General features: G+C 40.4%; 1 protein-coding gene across 3 annotated transcripts in view; it reads left to right on the top strand.

The window, feature by feature from the left end:
* The window catches only part of MGAT5 (alpha-1,6-mannosylglycoprotein 6-beta-N-acetylglucosaminyltransferase), a 111,048-nt gene that overhangs the window by 85,276 nt on the left and 7,269 nt on the right, over window positions 1–18,503 (top strand). For all 3 annotated transcript variants that reach the window (XM_021548729.4, XM_021548731.4, XM_021548730.4), the window contains exons 12-16: window positions 4,597–4,746; window positions 11,127–11,273; window positions 13,944–14,060; window positions 14,869–14,943; window positions 17,326–17,483. In XM_021548729.4, the coding sequence (XP_021404404.1) occupies window positions 4,597–4,746; window positions 11,127–11,273; window positions 13,944–14,060; window positions 14,869–14,943; window positions 17,326–17,483 (647 nt within the window). The remainder of the gene's footprint in view (window positions 1–4,596; window positions 4,747–11,126; window positions 11,274–13,943; window positions 14,061–14,868; window positions 14,944–17,325; window positions 17,484–18,503) is intronic.

Raw genomic sequence — 18,503 nt, 5'->3', positions numbered from 1 at the left:
GATTTTTTTCATGTGGTGTTATAATGCAAAGTGACACTGGTTGGCTCAGGGGTTTCTTTCCACACTTGAAGTGAGGACTGGTTTTCAATATTTCTGTCACTTTACTTAAGTTACCAAACAGGTTTTATTTCTTTGAGAAGTCTATGCAGCAGTAGGGGAAGATGTTGGAAAATACTTTGAACTTCAGCATATAGTTTATTATCCCCATATTCATGGTTAATGCTGAGTTTTGTACCATGCAGTGCTTAGTACAAATGCCAGAGATTAATGAGGTCTTGTGTTAACTCCCTGTGTCTGAGACTTACTAGTCTTGTGCCAGCTAATGCCTCCTTGTTTACTTGAATTAGTGATGAATATGTACTGGCTGCTATCTTAGTTTTGAGAACAAGGATTGTGTGTTTGAGAAAAGAAGGATCAGAGAAGTACATTATGACTTGATGACATATTTGAGATACTCTCAAGGAGAAAAAAATGCAGCAAAAGAGCCAGAACCATATCAGACAAGTCCATAGCAATAATTAGCACATGTGCATGTATTCAGGAAATGTGATGAATATGCATTAATTTCAGGACTATAGCCTGGTCTCTTAAGTTATTGAGTATGCATGCTTTGAGAGAATTCCCCAAGCTTTAAAAACCCAGGTGTTCAATATTATGATTTTTTATCCAACATTTTGAAGTTAGTTTGGGTTTTGTTGCTGTGAATAATGACAGCTTCCTTGTGTCACTTCTCTGTTCTCTTTCACATGATGACTGTTCATTCACAAGAGTGATTCCCAATCTCTCCCCAAGAGATTTAATTCCTTTAAGAACTCCAGAGAATTCCTACAAGCTGATTGGCTTCTTTAGAAAATGCTACCAGTTTGGTGAGAGAGGATTTGCTTGGACAGGAAGAATTGTCATTTTGATGGGTTTATGTGGTTACATAGTTAACTCTTTATTTACATTTCAGATTACTTGGTCAGTGGAGAATTTGTACTTACTAGTCATGAATCACTGAATCTTCTCCACATCCATTTATGAATTCAGGGCAAATTCAGATTTATAAATTTGAAAGTTTCATATTTGACTTTGAGGAGACTTAATCTACTCTTTGTGAGTAAAACACTGTATGCATTTTAATCTCTTACTATTCCCCAGCCTTTGTGCACTCTTCTAGCTCCCTGCTAGACAGGATATTCATTATTCAGGCATGTCTTGAGAAGTCTTTGAGAGGGTGACAGTTCTTGAGCAGAGATTATGTTTGTGTCACAATCTTGATTGTCATACATTGCATGTACACTGAATTTTGGCTTACTTTTGACTTGACACTTCTACAGATAAGCACTCAGATGATGGGACTTCTCTACTTTACAGTATGCATTTAGGATACACAAAGATGTATTCCAGTACTTGCTTTTCTGAATTACATTTGTCAAGCTTTATAAAACCATTCCCTTCTGAATCTTTCTATGCAAGGAAGTGAGGCTGGATATATGGGCTGTTTTACATATGTTTTGTAGTCTGAACTTTCAAGCCATAAAACAGTTGAGGACTCTGAATCAAACTCTTCTATAATGCAGTTGGCCTGTAGTGGTGCTTGATTTCATTCAGTGCTGAAATTTTTGTGTTCTGTAAGGGCACCCAAATGGTCCAAAATTGCACAATACTGTCATTACCTTAGATTGGCAAACTGTTGATAAAGCAGAGTTGTTAATTGCCACCAGCTACTACACTGAGAAAACTAAAAACAGACTTTAGTTCTTGATGAATTGTGTTTCCACCACATATTTTTGTAGCTTTTATTTTTAAGTTTTTTACCCACCAAACTTAAAATTTCACCTCTTCATACTGTGTCTTGTTGTCAACATTGTCCTAGGGAAAGACTTATCAAACAGTTGTCACTTGATTTCTTTGGTGAGAAAGGCTTTATCATGATGCTTTTAAAAGTAGGTGGAAGTGATTGATGAACAGTAATAGCAGTTCTACAGTCAGTGATCAACAAAAAGTCCTTTTCTGAATGGCATGTTTATTTTAGCTGCTGAAAAATTGTTTCAGAAAAGGCTTGTGTAGCTGTTACTCACTGTTACATTTTCATTTTGCTTCTGAGGAGAAATAATTTGCCTTTTTTAAAATGTGATTATCTTCCATCCTCTAAGTCTAGGTTTGCAGTGGGGGCAGCAGGGTGAGCAGTGCAGCCTGACAGAAACTGCAGAGAATGTCAGGTTTGCATCAGTCCCCAGCAGCTCATGATCTTGTCTCTTTGGAGAAAGTAAAGTTCAAGTGGTTTAAGATAAAAGAATAATTGCTCCCAAGTGAGCAACTCAAAAAACAAATAAATAGTTGAAGGAATGTTAGTATTTTGTTTGCAAGTCCCATTTCTTGCTTTATTTACATGTAGCCTTTCTATTTTTAAATGCCATTTTTGCACTCTCTCATTTTCTAATTCACCCTTTTTAATGTCTAGAATTTGATTATGTGTCCTGATCATTTTTCTGAGGTGGCTTCCTAGAATATCTACTTTTATGATCCAAAATAACACTTGTCTGCAAGGAATGTGGAAATTCAGGACTACTTAATGGCAAAAGGAGACAAATTTTAGTGAGCTTTAGGTGAAGTATAAGGTGCTAATAGTACTTTTATGGTACTTTGTAGGTGATTGTGAAAGCAGTTGGTTTTGACTCAAAGTAAGGAAATAAAAGAGTGAGATTTTGGTTGGATAAAGTATCCATTCATTTGGATAAGAAATGTTTTATTTATGGTTTTAGACTCTGAACTGGGAAAGAAGTTGATTATATGCCTAAGTACTATTCCGAGTTTTGACTGTGCATGGTTAATGTCATTTTTAAATAGCTAAGTATTCTGTAAAAGGTTTGTAAAATTGTCATTGCAGTCTTGAAAAGAAGTGCAATTTTAGGTAATCTTGGTTTTGATCTTTCTAGCTGCTTGTTGCTCAGGTTTTTTTTGAGTTAGAGTGCATTTGTGTCACCAGGGTTTGTGCCATGAGCCAGTAAATCTGAGGCAATGCCTTGATGTTGTGGCCACAGGTGGATGGTGTCAGTAGCAGCTGCTGCTTCTCTTCCATTCAGAACCCTGAACACTCCAGAGTTCTGCATGTGTTAAAAGCCAGGCAGGCAGGATGAAGGTATCCTCTGGAAACAAGGCCAGGCCACTCATTTTATATTTCTCATGCTCATTTCCAAAGAAGTTCTAAATGGATTTTCTTTTGACAAAGTGTACAAGTTTCTCACAGTTTGTAATTATGTTTTTAGCAATTACATGAGGAACATATCTTGCAGAGCAATTCAGATTCGAAGTAAAAAATGGAACAAGCTTTTAGTTTTTTGAATAATTTGTGTTAATTAATAACAAGAGCAGCCAGAAGAACAAGAAAGCATCTTTGTCTTTATCTGTTGGCTGTTTTAGGTGACACTTTTCCCAGACAGTGTCTGGCTGGTGCAGCCTTGGCAGAGCTGCCAGAAGGGGCATTCAGGGGTGGCTCAGCCCATCCTGCCCAGCACCAGCAGAGCAGGCTGAGGGGAGAAGCCACTGTCACACACATTAAACACCCTCTGCAGCAATTAATTCAGCAAGAAAAGATGTAAGAAGTAGCACTCATCCACCTAGGTGTGACATCTGCTCCTCCAGGGTTGGAAAAGACAGGATTTTCATCAGTCTGCTTTGTCCTTTGAATGAACTTCAGTAAAACTGTTGGCCAGCTTTCACACAGGGCTGTGGAGGAACTGTGCACAAAATTTACATGACAAAAATAGTGAGTGAAAGTAGAATTGGTAAAAACTCACTTGCTGCCAAGAAGAGCAACTTGTTGCCTGATTTTAGAGCTATTACTACAACTATGTGCAAATATTGAGGGAAAGTCTTCTGATCTGTGTTGCAGACTACGTGTAAATACAGTCTTCAGCTAATTGCCTTGGAATGCCAGTAGTCTTCAAAACTCAAAAAACATATGGCATTGAAAATTAAAGTAAATCTTGTGTGCAAACTAGGATGGTGTACTAGTTTTTCTTATTTTTTTTTTAAATGAAATATTAAAGCCATTGCTCTTCTCTGTGTCTTTTCCAAAATGCTTTTAAAGATTCAGGTAGGCAGAACATTTGTAGGTCTCTCATGGAACTCCAGCACTGGTATTTAGATAAAGGGTGTGTTCAGTTATTCAGTTGGCAAGACTGCATCTTACTAAGGTGACATTCACCCTTTTTTTCACAGAGAAGATAATTATTTTGCATCTTTGACCAAAACAGTGAAAATGTGATATTTCAAAATGGGTTTTTAGTATTTTTAGGCCAAGTATTTTTTCAGCATACTGAGATTACAGCTGTCTGATAGCACCCTGGTTTGTGTCCAATTAGAAATTAAGAGGGTCTTGGTATTCATTTCTTTATACCTTAACTTTAAATGAAAAAGCTGCAGTTTTCTTCCAGTTTAGTAGAAAACCAAACTAATAATTTAAAGATCAAACATTCTAGAAATCAAATAGGAATGAGTGAACTTCTTTCCCTGGCTTTTGTGATACAGGAGATTGAAAAGCCAACTCTGATTAAATATTGCTGCTTCAAATTTGTAACGACTAAAAATATTTTTTCCTTGCCATTACAGGATAAGAAGGCTTATCTGGATGTCATCCACACCTATATGGAGGTCCATGGAACTGTTCATGGGACAAGCACCATGTACATTCCTGGCTATGTCAAGAACCATGGAATACTCAGTGGAAGGGATTTGCAGTTTCTGCTGAGGGAAACCAAAGTAAGTTTGTCAAGCAGAAGTGGTGGCAAAAAATATCTCCAAGTAGAGGGTGTCTGAAGTGCCTGCATTTCACCTCCTATGAATAAGCTCCTAATTTAAAAGCATTGGAAAAAAATTATCATGTGTAAAGGAGCTTAAGTTGTGTTCTGTGTGCCAAGAATACATTTTTCATCATGTCTGTCTGGTGGATTGACAGCTCATATTAGAAAATTGGGATGACAACCTACAGTCCCATTTAACAACCAGCTCGAGAAACAGGGATAAATGCATTTTTCATTTTCTTGAATGTGATATTCAGCTCAAGGAGATTATCAGCTGAGAATATGCTCTGTTTTACATCCCTGAGGTCAACGTTAGGTGACATCCAAAAGCTGCCCAGCCACGTGCCTGCTGTGCCCTCCCTGTGGCTTTAACCCAGAGCAGCCCTGCTCTCAGGGAGGAGAGCAAAGCTGCCCTTCCTTCAGTTGCCATTCATGTCCTGCCCTGCCTCAGCTGTGCCCAGAGAGTGGCACAGGAGTGGTTTTTGTGATGTGCTTTGCCTGTGGCCCAGAGCCAAGGCAACTCAAGATGAGGGACAGGATATACATGGAAATCAACTTTTGTCCCCACAGTTTTGTTGGGGTTCTCTGCCCTTCCCATCATCTTTGTGGCACTCTGTAGCATTAAAATGCTTCACTAGATTACATTTAAATAGGATGTTTACCTTCAAGTTGGTGAAAGAAGGGAGTTGTGTGTTTAACATTAGCAGAATCTGTGGAAGTGCACCACTGCTGACAGTTTCTTGCTGTGCACTTCCACAGAAAAATCTCTTTAAAAAGAAAAAGAAAAGAAAAAAAGAAAAAAAAAAGCACCTCTTAGGCTTCCCACACAAGTGCAGAGAGCTCCTTTTTGAAGTACCTGGGAAAATGATGGTAATTTGACATCTCTGTGTGACAGCTGTTGGTAAATTATGAGTTTTTAAATACAACCACTGTGTGTATGTGCTTGATGCATGCAGATACACATAATGTTTCATATTTAAAAGTCAACATTTGCTTTCATAATAGATAATCTGAGATTACACAGCTTTTGCCTGTGTGGAGTATGAAATCCCTGTGTTAATCATAATATGGGAAGAATATTGAATATTGCCTTGTAATAGCCCCAGGTATGAACAGTGACTACCTCCTAAAAAAACATGTGTTCAAGTCACTGAAATAGTAAAATAAGCAAATGAACTTTCTGTAGAATTACTGAGGTCCCTATACAAGTACCAGTTCATAATAATAGTTATGTTTAACTAAGCCTTTCTCTCATTTTTTATCAGCCATCTTGCATGTATCACATTAAAAAGCTTGCTTTTCAGTATTAACTAGATGTCTCATCTAGTTGTTATTGGTTATATTTGCTGTGCTCTAAGATGCAATGTAAAGTCACATTCAATTTAGGACAAACTCAAGTTGATACCTACACGTTGCAGTTTAGTTGTATGGATTTTGTGACACAGGAGGGAGCAGACTACTTCCACTCAGATTTTGGGCAGTAATTGCAACATCAGATGGAAGAGACTGTTGGGATTGTGAAGTGCTCCTGAGATAGCAAATTGCTTATTTTTCACGAAAGGTATCTGGTGAAAAGCATGGATCTGTGCTGTGTTGTTGTCAGAGTCCTGGAGCATTTCAGATTTTAATGATTTTTATTCTGATGTTGGCCATTGGTTATGGTTAGTTTTTTCCTTCATAACATTGTGGAAAATAATTTTCAGAATTTGCTGCATTTCTTAGTAGATGGTACTGAGAAAATCATTGATGTGTTTCAGAACCCCATAACAGGAAGTCAGGGTTTTAAAAATTACATCTGCAAGCAGTATTTTTATATAGCTTTGCTGAACTTACGTTAGCAGGTTTGCAAATGACAAAAGCTGTTTTCCTTTTAAGGAAATGATTTATTTAGAATACAGCCAGGCTAACAAAACTTTGCCCTGATGATAAGCTGTTAATAGTCCATCTGCTTCTCCTAATGCATAAGTATTGTCAGGGAAATGAGAGTGCAGTGTATTTCTGATTTTTCAACTAAATGAAATTAAATATGGCTTATTGGATCATGCATTTTGCTTATTATTCCTGCCTAATACAGTTCCAATATATCTAATTGAGCAGAAAAAGTAAAACAGCAGCATCCTGGCACTGAAAGTGGAAACTGAGATCTCCCATCTCATTTTTTGGACTTTTCAGTTGGAGGGGGATTGGGGTGGGTGGGTTTTTGGGTTTTTTTGGTGGCTGATGCTTTGTATCTCATAGGTACTCTGGCTGTTCTTCCTCAGCATATGGTTACCTGTCAGTGTTGATCAACAGACACACTTGCTCCAAGTCTTCTTGCTGCCTGTATATTCACAGTTCCAGTTTTTAATACTCTTTAAATGGCAATACTTGAACACAGCTTAGTACAAAACACTCTCACCTGTCACCAGTGGCCATCTGCTGCCTATGTGGGTCAATTGTGTTTATATCAGATGGATCATGGATTGAATTGCTAAAGTAAGTGCAGGTTTCTCACAAAAATCAAGGTGACTTGAACAGGAGCTTTGTGCCCGGAGGAGCCCCATGTGCACATGCATGCAGTGAAGTTCAAGGACACTTTTTAATCATAATCACTTCATTCACTAGGCAGCATGGCCAGAGTCCCCTAATGAATTTAGTTATGGGGTTCTGTCACCAGACTATCCCTGTGCTGCAGGTGTGTGAATAATCAGGGCCATAACTCCAGGCTGGGAACCTCTGTGGGTGCAGTGCTTGTCTGGAGCATCGTGAGGAGTCAGCAGCCTTTGTCCTCAAACTTCCAGAAACCTTCAGATGTGTTGAGACCAAGGGCAAGAATGGCCTATCATGGATTGTGATTTCAGCACTGTGTTAGCAGGTTTTTGTTAGGTCAGCTGACAAATGTTCTGGTTTTCAGAAAGGGAGAGCAAAATAATAATTTAACAAATCGCATGATTCATCCTAGTCAGAAGTGTCAGCTTATGCTGCACTGCTTCACTTTGTCCTTAGACAGCAAAATACCAGTAGGTGAGGGCTCAGCCTGTGATTGTTAATCAGGGCTTTGCATTCCCAAAATGTCTTTGGTCCCTGCAGTAGCTGTAGGACACAGCTATTCCAGGCAGCGTGCAGCTGCCATTTCGTTGTGTGTGTGCTATAAAGCAGCAGATTTCAGAGGGAGGGAGTTCTGCAGGCAGGAGGGGCTGTTTGAGATTCACCACGGCTGCTTCAGCTGTGGAGAGCATGACAAAAACGAGCCATGGCTCCAGTTCCTAATGAGGAGATGGAAAGCCATTCATCACGCTGGAGGAGAATGGGGCAGGCGAGCTGGCAGCCTTCCTGCCAACTCACAGGGCTCCTTGCCAAGTGGGCAGCTGGAGGAGTTGGACCAGGCTCTCTTGGAGGGACCAGTGTTGAATTCTTGAGAAATATTTCTCCTTTCGAGAAAGTTTCAACTTTTTCCTTCAAGTCCTTGTGAATTTTTCAGAGAGCTCAAATTCTTTTACTAAGTAGGTTTTGTGATTCCTGTATGGAGATTAATAAAAGTAGGAACAACATCCTGCTTACACAGACACAGGCAAACAAACTTTGTTTTCATATTGCCTTTTATGAAGGAATATATATTTACACTTCATAAAATCAGCTGAAAAGATATTTACCTAGTGATTCTCTTCTCAAGTTGTTTGAATCACAAAAGGATTGACTTTTGCAGGAATATTTTGCAATATGGATCTTCAGGCCTAGGGTGCAGGTGCCTTCCCGTGGTGTACTGGGTGACCAGACCTCCCTCTGATGAGAAATCACAGTCAGCACCTGCAGTGGTGGAGGCAGCAGTGTGCAGCTACACCACAAATTAGGGGAAACACAGTCTGGTCTAAATCTTCACTCTGTGGGACAGAGCCTTGTCTTCCCCATAGCCTCATCTGTATTGATGATGATGTTTGTTTCACTGGTACCTGAAAATGGTTGACTGTTATTTCTACTTTTTTCTTTTTTTCAATTATTTTTCAGTTAGTGACTTGCATACTCTTAGGAAGCACCTTGTTATTTCCAGCTTTTCTGGCAATAACAAACTGCATGTAATTCAAAGGACTAGCAAATGAAAGCATTGTGAGTTACAGAAAAGGCCTGTATTTTCTAATACTTGCTCTTTTAATCATATGACTTTCTTGAGGCATGTAAGATATTTCTGTTTTGCTCTTTATGCCAGACAAAAATACTGACTCCCTAACCAAGGAACAGTAATTCTAGAGACTCACAGAATGGTTTGGGCTGAAAGGGACCCTAAAGGTCATCCAGTTCCACCCACTGCCATAGGCAAGGACACTTTAGAAGGGACAATTTATAAGGAGAAGGGTTTGGATTGAGTTTGGGAATTTCAGCTGGTTTGATGATGATGATGTGCTGGAGGGTGATAGAAGGGCTGAAAGAAGGATTTGAGGGGCTGCAGGCAGCTGTGAGCCAGGCTGCAACCTCAGGCCACCAGGCAGCAAACACACACACCCTTTTCTAGGGATCAGACACATCCTTCTTTCTTTCTTCCTTCAAAGGAACAGTGCTGCTTAGAGGTGAGGTTGGAAAATGGATGGGAAACAGGTGGTAAGCTATTTATTATAGATTAAGTGATGGCAGTGCTCTCCGTGCTGCCAAAACATAAACCCATGTTTCTTTTCCCATGGAGCTTCCTCCCAAATAAATGGACCAGTCAGACACAGAACTCAGCAGTGCACAGCAGCAGTTTATTAAAAGAGTGCAAAACTAAGCAAACAACCCAGCATTCCCTGCATAACTGACAAACACAGGATCATAGGAGGAATTAATACTTCAGATAGGTTTAATTGCTGGTTCTCAGCTGGTTTTCTGCCTGAACTAAGGATAGTTTAAATAAATAATATTTTATGTGCAGACTGCATGAAATGGTTTCATGTCCTTCATTTATTGTTTTCAACAGATTATCTTTTTATAAATTCAGCCTCTTTTGAGATTATATGTAGTATGCATTTCTCTGACTGAAAGGTGGTGTATTTTATGCCATATATAAAACCAGAATTTATATAACTTATCTTTAGTAGAAATAGCTTCTGGATCTTTTTGTTGTCAGCCACTGGAGAATTTCTGTAAGATGTATAAATCTGTAAGAGAGTTGAGAAACTTTTTGCAAGTAGGCAACTTCTTTAACCTGAATATTGAAAACTGAAATTACAATATTCAGCTCCATGCAGTGCAAATTGTGTGTCCCCAGCTATGCTGAGAAGTGTTAACTTGCTTTTCTAAAATGAGCCAACTCTGAATTTATACTGTTGTTGCCATGGGTTGGGGAGGATTGATGCTGCAATGCCTGTGCACGACAGGGCTGACTGGAGGTTTATACATCAATGTTAGATTCAGCTCCTAGGAGGAGCCTCCAGCTGTGAATGTTCTGTTACTGGGATTCATTTCTGTGTTGCAGAAGATTTAATGCAGAATAGTATGCCTTGACCTCCTTGAATATATGTCCTGATTGCATGACTCTCATAGTTATGAAAGTTGTGCTTTATTTGTCCTGATAAAAGCAGTAGATATATATAGATATAGATATATATAGATATACATACACATTGTTTTGCAGCAGTACTGAGAAATTGTTGTTCCAACTCAGAGCTTGTAGTTCTCCCATTATACACAAACATTCAAATGAAGATCAAGAATTAATCCTATATTTAATTCAGGGGGTTCCATTATATTTGGCCAGGAAAGGGGTCAAGACTTTTTTCAAACAACTCCAAAAAAACACGTAATGTGTTCTCAGTGGAGCAGAGCCTTTTCTAGAGCACCTGGAATCTCAGCAGGAGGGGGAAAAGCTTTGGGGTGGATTTTTGCTCCGGTTTCCCTTGGAGGTGTTGAACCCTCTGAAGCCCCTGCAGGCTCTTGCTGCTTCTCTCCAGTGTCGTGAGCTGCTGTTTGCTGCCACCTACCGTTTTAATTAGGATTGTTAATTAGTGTAGCAGGAGCGTGTTGTGTTGGCAAAGCCAGCGGCTTGGCTGGTTTGGGAGGTGGGAAAACACTGGTGCAGCTGTTCCTGGAGATGGCTACTTTAGAACCTTCCACTTCAACACCAATTTTTCCCCCCGCCCAAAAAAGCCCTAAAAGGGTCTTCTTGTTACCTCAGCTCATTACAGATGATGATTGTCAAATGTGTTTTGCAGGACATTCCATTGCTGCTTGGGTGGGAGGTGGTGAGCTGTTGAATTCCTCCTGTTTTCTTCTTAGCATTGCATTTTTGTCAGGCTGGTATATTTAGAATGGGTTTTTGTTTCTTTTAAGCTAGCTCTTAGCTTTTTTTGTGAATAACAAAAATTGAAATATCCCTTGTGTTGTATTTTTCAGCTGTTTGTTGGTCTTGGATTTCCATATGAAGGGCCAGCTCCCTTGGAGGCTATTGCCAATGGATGTGCTTTTCTAAATTTAAGATTTAACCCACCAAAAAGTAGCAAAAACACAGATTTTTTCAAAGGCAAACCTACACTCCGAGAGGTAAGCTCTATTAATCTTGATAATTTTTTGAATTGAAAATGCTTGTGGGTTTCCTTTTAGTAACAGTGTGTAGGAGAAATTGCATTAATGTTCAGGGTTTATTGCCACAGGTGTGCAACTGCTTTTTTCTTTAGTCATTAAAGGGAATATTAATCCTTATTTTTGTAGGACAATTAAAATGGTGTTGTTGGCACACTTCAAGCTTTACCTGTAGATTTCCTTTAGGTACATTCTGCTACTTCTTACTGAGACATCATAAACTGAAGTTTCACTTGGAAACCTGATGTTCTGCCCAGGAGCAGATCGTGTCATTTTGATACAGCATTTGAAAGTGTTTTTATTTTGTTGAAGAAACAGACATTGCAGTGTACTGTGCAGGAAGTAAATAGGTGTTTAAGTAAATTATGAAAGGGGCATTTGTGGGTGGTTATGTGTGTTTTGGGATTTTTTTTTTCTGAGTTAAGGTATTAATGGTTACCCACTGTGGTGTGGTTAAATGCTGAAGACTTTTGCAGAACTGACTCTTGAAGAAAACAGGAAAACCAAACTCCAAGCTTTTAAAACAGTCAGTGTGTTTAGGCTCTAGTGAGAGAAGACTGAAGCTAAGTAAACTAACCCCTCATCCTGGCACTGACTTTGGAATATTTTTATTTTATTCAGTGTAGGTAAAACTCAGCCTATACTTGTAAATATTTAATAGTCACAGAGCCATTTCTGACATCAGCACTCATGTCTGTGGCCATGGCTTGCTCACAGGTGTATATACATATATTCTTTATGTATTTACATCAAGGGAAAGCTCTCAGGTAACATGCAGGTGATGAGAACCTTGCACAGCCACACTTCCCAATTCAGGTTATGCTTGGGCCATATAAATTGTGTCCTGAGCAGCACCAGCTGGTTGATAAGCAGAAGAGTTTCCCATTTTCAATCAGGAACATAAAAAAATTCTTTATAATTTTGTGATCCCCAACTGTAATTGCCTTTCTTGTTATACACTGAATTCTTGTCCTGTACAAGCTGAAGCTTGCCTCTTCTCTCAGTCTGTTACTAACAAAGAGACAGCAATAAGGGAATAAAAGCCTGCTTAAACTTTCTCCTTGGACTTGACACCTTTATATATTTTTCTTCAGTGAGTCCCTCAGTTTTGGTCTCATTTCCAGTTGTTCTGTGCCCAAACACCATAACTGGTCAGGCTCAGTAAATAATCTGAACCCATCTAAGTGCTTTGTGGGAATTTCTGGGCTTGGAATGCCATGATAAATCCTGATGGCATGTGTCAGCACTAACAGAAATGCTGTGTACCTGACTTGTACAGATAAATAATCCCTACTGACTGCTCAAGTGCAAAATACATCATACTTATCCATATATTGCTGCCTTCACATGCCCTGCTCACCTGTCCTGAGATTGATATTTTCTCTGACTGTTCTTCACAGCTGCATTTAGATCCAATTGTCAGTAATCCATATGCTGGTTCTTTGGGATTAAGAAAGCCCTTAAATGCTTCTCTCCATTCTTCAAGTGCTAAAGAAAAACAAAAAGAATGTATGTAGTTCTGTGACATGATTATCCATACAAGAATTTGAAGTCTGCTTTTCTGGTTTTGTAAAGTAACCTTTGCAAGTTGCTATTCTCCACAAGTGAAATGTAAGGGCTATTTTTAATGGTTTTTTTTAATAGTGAATGCAACAGTTTTTTGCAGATCAGAAGAAAAGATCAAGTACAGTATATCTCCTAGTGCAGAAGGTTCTTCCCAACAGACACTGCTTCCTGCTTCAGATCTTCTGCAATGTCTTTTTATCCTAACGACAGCATAGAGGCAGCTGTATAAACACTGCCTATAAACAACCTGTCCTGTGGGGTTTTTGGTATTTATTGAACATGCAGTTTTCTTCCAAGGCTGGTGTGAACCTCTTCTCCTTGTGTAGCTTTTGCTCCCTTTTGTGTGTTCATGTACATGTTCTCACTGCTGGGTGACCGGTCACCAAAAATACTTACTGAGCTGTCCTGCTAGTTCTGAAAGCAACTCTGATACAGCTTTTCTTAGTTACCCTCTTGGGTATTCATTATTATTGTTTTCTGACAAACTGGTGAGCAAAATATTGGTTTTCACTCTTGGTGAGGTCACGTTACTCTTCTACTCTGTCATGAGAGTCAGAATTGATCCCTGGCTATAAAAATTACTTTGCTCACTGTTGCTCACAGCACTCTGGAAATGTTTGATATTTGAAGGATGCAGGGTGAGGATGACATCTCTGGGAGGCAGCCATGCAGGTCTAACAGGACTTGTGGCTGTGAGAGGTTGTGAAGAAGGAGGGAGGCTCTGTGGCTGAGCTGTGGGGAAGCAGGATCAGGCTGCAAATAATTTCAGTAAACATCAAGTCTTCTGTGATGTGGGTCTTTGTGAGAATTGAAGCCACAAATCAGGGGTGCACATGTCTTACTTGTGATCTGTGTTATCTGATTTGCAGTTTTCCAACTAAATTCACACTCTAAATTTAAAGAGAAAATCTGAAAAGTAACTCAGAAGGAATGATGCTGACTGTTGTGTTCTAACTGAATTTTTGCACTATCCTAGTGCATTGCATCCAAAAAGTGTGATTAAGAGAGTGAGAGGCAAGGGTATTTTTACACATTAATTTTTACCAATATAATTTCTTCTTTCAGTTGACATCTCAGCATCCCTATGCTGAAGTTTATATTGGGAAGCCCCATGTGTGGACTGTGGACATCAATGATCTTTCTGAGGTTGAGAAGGCCGTGAAATCAATTTTGAATCAAAAGGTGAGAAATGTCTCTTCAATTTGCTATCAGCACTTGAGGGTGTAGTGTGTACTGCACATACAGTGCTTCCCAATGTTAGTCTAATGAGTGCAGCATTTTGATAGGATACTGGAAAAAATGGTTATTTCTATCTGTGGTATAGAGATTCTCATGATTTAGTATTGAATATGTCAGGTTCTTGAAAAAATGGGTGAATTTGTATAGAAATGAGAATTTCACATATGAATTATACAGCAAGATGTGTTCTCTGTGCATTCAGTGAGGAGGTTTCATTGTTGATTCTTGGAGCATTGCAGACTCTGCTCTGCTCAAGTCTGACTTTGTAGCCTTCAGATTCCCACAGAAGTGCTTGTGCACTCACAGTGTGGAATGGCAATGAGGGCACTTCAAGGTGGGGAAGAGTATGAAGGAATTTTCAAAGATATCACATTCTGTTTTGTCACTTCAACTTCAGAACTGAAACTTAGTTAAAACAGGAGCTCTGGAATCCCAGAGGGTCTCAGACTAGCCTTACATCTGCCACTTTGCAGTGTACCCTGAGCTTCCATAGAGATAGTCATGGAGCAATTCTTATTGCCTTTAAAAAGGAGAAAAATCAGCTAAACCTGCTGATGGTTTTGTAAAATTATTTTGTATAATTTTATAAAATTATTTTTGTAAAATTATTATTTGCTAATGAGTTTATTAGTAACTTTTTGTTGTTACTCAAGCTGTAATGGAGTATTTGGACCAGAAGCTGCTGTCACAGAGTACACAACGAAGTTGATTGAAACTAAAACCCCCCCTAACCTTAACACTGTCTCCACAGATTGACCCTTATTTGCCCTATGAATTTACCTGTGAGGGAATGCTTCAGAGGATGAACGCCTTTATTGAAAGACAGGTATGAACTTCTGTTGTGGATGACTCTTGGATTATGTTGGAAAGGGGGACCATCTCCATTTTAAAGCTCAGTGCTACTGTTCCTGTCCAAGTAGGAATAGTAGCTGTGCAGACCTTGGCATTATATGAAAGCAGAAAGGCAAAGCAATTTTTCAGCACCTGTGTGACTTCCTTAGCTGTGTACACACATAAAAGCTTTGGATCAAGAAGGATCACTTAAATACAGTGGTACTTTTTGATAGAATTGCAGTCTCTGGGCAGAATTGCAGCCTCTGGGCAGATTTTTCAAGTATTTAGTTTCAATCAATAAAGATTTAAATGGTTTGGAACTCAGTTACTTAAAGGACTTTTGGTCCCTGGGCATTACTGCCAGCTGAGAGCAGCAGAAGATGTTCAGTTGAGTAATAAACTGCAGAGATTTACATGGGATCCTGGTTTCTTGAAATTGTGTGTTTGCTTGGACTTCTGCCCAAGCCAGCCAGATCTGTTGCAGTAGCCAGCTCTGCCTTTTGTTCTGGCAGCTGCAGAACAGAGATAGGAATAACCTTTATCTCTGAAATGTCATTTAATTGCCAGGATTTCTTTCAAGGGCACTGGACATCTGTCTGTACTTGTGTTTTTGAAGGTGGGTGCTGTTAAAGACAGTCCTAAAGGATAACACAGCTCCAGGTCAGGAGGGCAGTAAACACAGTGTAGCTATTCCCACTTCCCTGCCAATGAACACTTTAAGCTTTTTGCTGCTGTATTGATGGCAAAACCTGTAAAAGTGTCACTACTGCTTTTGATTATTCTACCCAAGTTAGTTATAATTGGGAGCATTTGTCAATCAGAAAGAAATGGAGCTCAATGTAAGGGAGAAAAAGAGACAATCAAGAGATGGCACCTGTGGCTGAAACCTGTCTCTTCCCTCTGGCCCACCCCCAAGGGCTAAGCCCTCCCTTGTGCTTCTCAGAAATCCACAGAATATTGTAATTTTGTTCATTGCTTTGACTAATGGTTGAAAGCCGGTGGTTTTTCACAGCTCCCAGGATACTCAAGGACATTTTTTAGCTGCATGTACTTAACACTTTGCCTAATTAACATGTCAGATGAACCAAAAATAAAAAGAAAAAATAAAGATTGAGACCTTATTTTGACTAGTTTGTGGTGGAGGCAGGAAGAACAGAGAAAGCAGTGCAAGCTTGAAATGGGAGCAAAGATGCTGGAATAAAGAATTGGTCTGGTTCAGTGGCTGTGTGCCTTGACCATGACAGTGGGGTCTTCAGGGGATGTTTGAGTGTGAAGAGATGGGGTCAGATACCCTGTCCCACTGGTCACTCTGTGGACAGTGGAGCTGTAGCATTTAAAGGTGTCCAGAGTTCCCCTTCTGGGGCCTTGGCAGAGGGTCAGGAGGGAGGACAATGTTCACAAGAAAGGTTTGGTGAACTCTCCATACCTTCAGCTGAAGGCCTGTATGGTCTGAGGTAAGAGAACTGTGGGCTGTGGCTGCACAGCCTGCAGTGCCACCTTCAGCTGCCTTAAACCAGCCTTGTCTCCAAGCTGCTCCATCCTGGCAGTGCCCTGCCCCTGCCAGCAGCCCAGTGTGGCTGCTGAGCCCACCCCTGCTGAGCCCACCCCTGCTCCCGTTTGCTCTGTGGCTGCACACACAGTTGTGTCTGCTCTGCAAGGCAGCAGCAGAGGCTGGGAACCAGAGGGAGGAGGGATTGCTTCAGTTTTGGCTCTGGTGTCAAAGGAGCAGCCAGGCAACCACAGCCAGAGCAGCAGGGATTCCCTGCTGCAAATCTGGGAGCTGTTGGAGGAGGCAGGCTGGGCTGATTGAACAGACACACTGACTTTGAAAGATGTGGCCAAGCAGAGAAGTTGATAACCCAGCAGAAGATGTTTGGTGCAGGACTCTGTGAGGTCAGAAAACTGACTTGGCTCAGCAGAGGGTCAGCTGAGCCCCAGAGTTTGGCAAAGGGAGTGAGAACATTCACCCAAGAGCAAGAAAAGACAGATGAAGGAGGACACCTCCTTTGGTCTCACCTTGAAATGTGTGGGTCCCTTCCAACTCAGGATACTTTGTGATTCATGACTGTATAATATTACTTTTGTGCTTAGACCTGGAAGTATGAAAACTTGCTCCTTCAGGAGAAGAAATCAAAACAATGAAAAGAGCTTAAGCTGATATTGAGAACTAGTAAATGACTTTGGGGGCCTTGGGTCACAGTGAGGAGATGAGTTCACACAAGTTTTGGTTTAACCAGAGGAAGCAAAACATGATGGTCCAGGCCCAAATTATTTGATCACCTTTTGGTGAGAGTTGCCAAATGTTAAAATACAGTCTGAGTATTGTGAAATGTTGTCTGAACCTGTCATAACAAAACATGATCTGTCACTGCAGGATTTCTGTCACGGGCAGGTGATGTGGCCCCCATTAAGTGCCCTTCAAGTCAAAATTGCTGAACCTGGAAAATCCTGTAAGCAAGTTTGTCAGGAAAGCCAGCTCATCTGTGAGCCTTCCTTCTTCCAGCATCTTAACAAGGACAAAGCTCTGCTTAGGTAAGTATTTCTAGCACAAATATGTTGTTTGGTCTCTTTATTGCACTGGTTTTTAACACACTTGGAATTTAAAGCACAAGTTGAGTGAGAAGGGAAGGTGGGGAGAGCAGCTCTGGCTGCAGCAAGCTGTGAGTGAGGGCCTGGCAGTGCTTTGTGGGGTGTGTGGTAGTGGTGGGGACTGCTGAGAGCACCTGCCAGGAGCACAGGGGACACAACCCTTCTGTCTCTGTTGTCCTGGGAAGAGAATTGTGAGCCCTGCTACACTGGAGGTGTTGGTGCAGATGTGTAAAACTCACCAGCTATGCATTAAGGAAAGGAATGCTGCTTTTAGGTGCTCTTTGGAAATGAGTCTGTGTTCCTCTTAGAGTGAAAACAAAGTCCTCAAACCAGGCTCCCACAAATGGCTGCTGGGGAATCTGCTTTCTAGGTTTTCCATCCCCACTTTTTGCTAAATAACATTGTAGACGATTTTGGGGGTTGTATTTTCTTTGAAAAGTTGTAATTTGCAGTGGAGTTCAGAAGCAGCTCATATAAAAACTTTCTTTTCTAGCTGTCTAGACAAAATCATAATCCTGTGGAAAAAAAACCCTGTCTGTTAAATGCTGGAAGTTACCAATGTTTCCAGAATAAGTGAAAAACAAGGTTTTGCTGGAATTGCTACCCTGGTGCTTAAGCCTTGTGGTCAGGAAATGGCAACTGGCATTTTTCATTTTCCTGCTGGCTGGTTCCTGGGAGCTGCAGGCCCTGTTCCCTGTAGCCCAGGAGCAGCATCCCTCATCCTCCCAGTCCAGCTCACCCACCTCCAGCTGCCCAGGGCTGCCTGCCTCTGTGGGGCTTCCCTGGGGAACAGACTTCCTGAAATCAAAGAGAGTATCTCCTGATTTCAGATCCTTTGAGTCTGTCCTACTGAAAAACCATGGTGTATTTAAATATTAGCTTTTGGGGAATAGTCAAAAGCATTTTTTTTCTCTTTCACTTCTTTTATTAATCTTTAGGAAACAGGAAAGCTGTAAGGGCTGT

Source organism: Lonchura striata, chromosome 7 (genome assembly GCF_050655825.1).
Source record: "Lonchura striata isolate lonStrDom1 chromosome 7, ASM5065582v1, whole genome shotgun sequence".
Taxonomy (NCBI): domain Eukaryota; kingdom Metazoa; phylum Chordata; class Aves; order Passeriformes; family Estrildidae; genus Lonchura; species Lonchura striata.
Note: the sequence above shows the minus strand (reverse complement) of the source record. Positions and strands in the feature narration are given on the sequence as shown.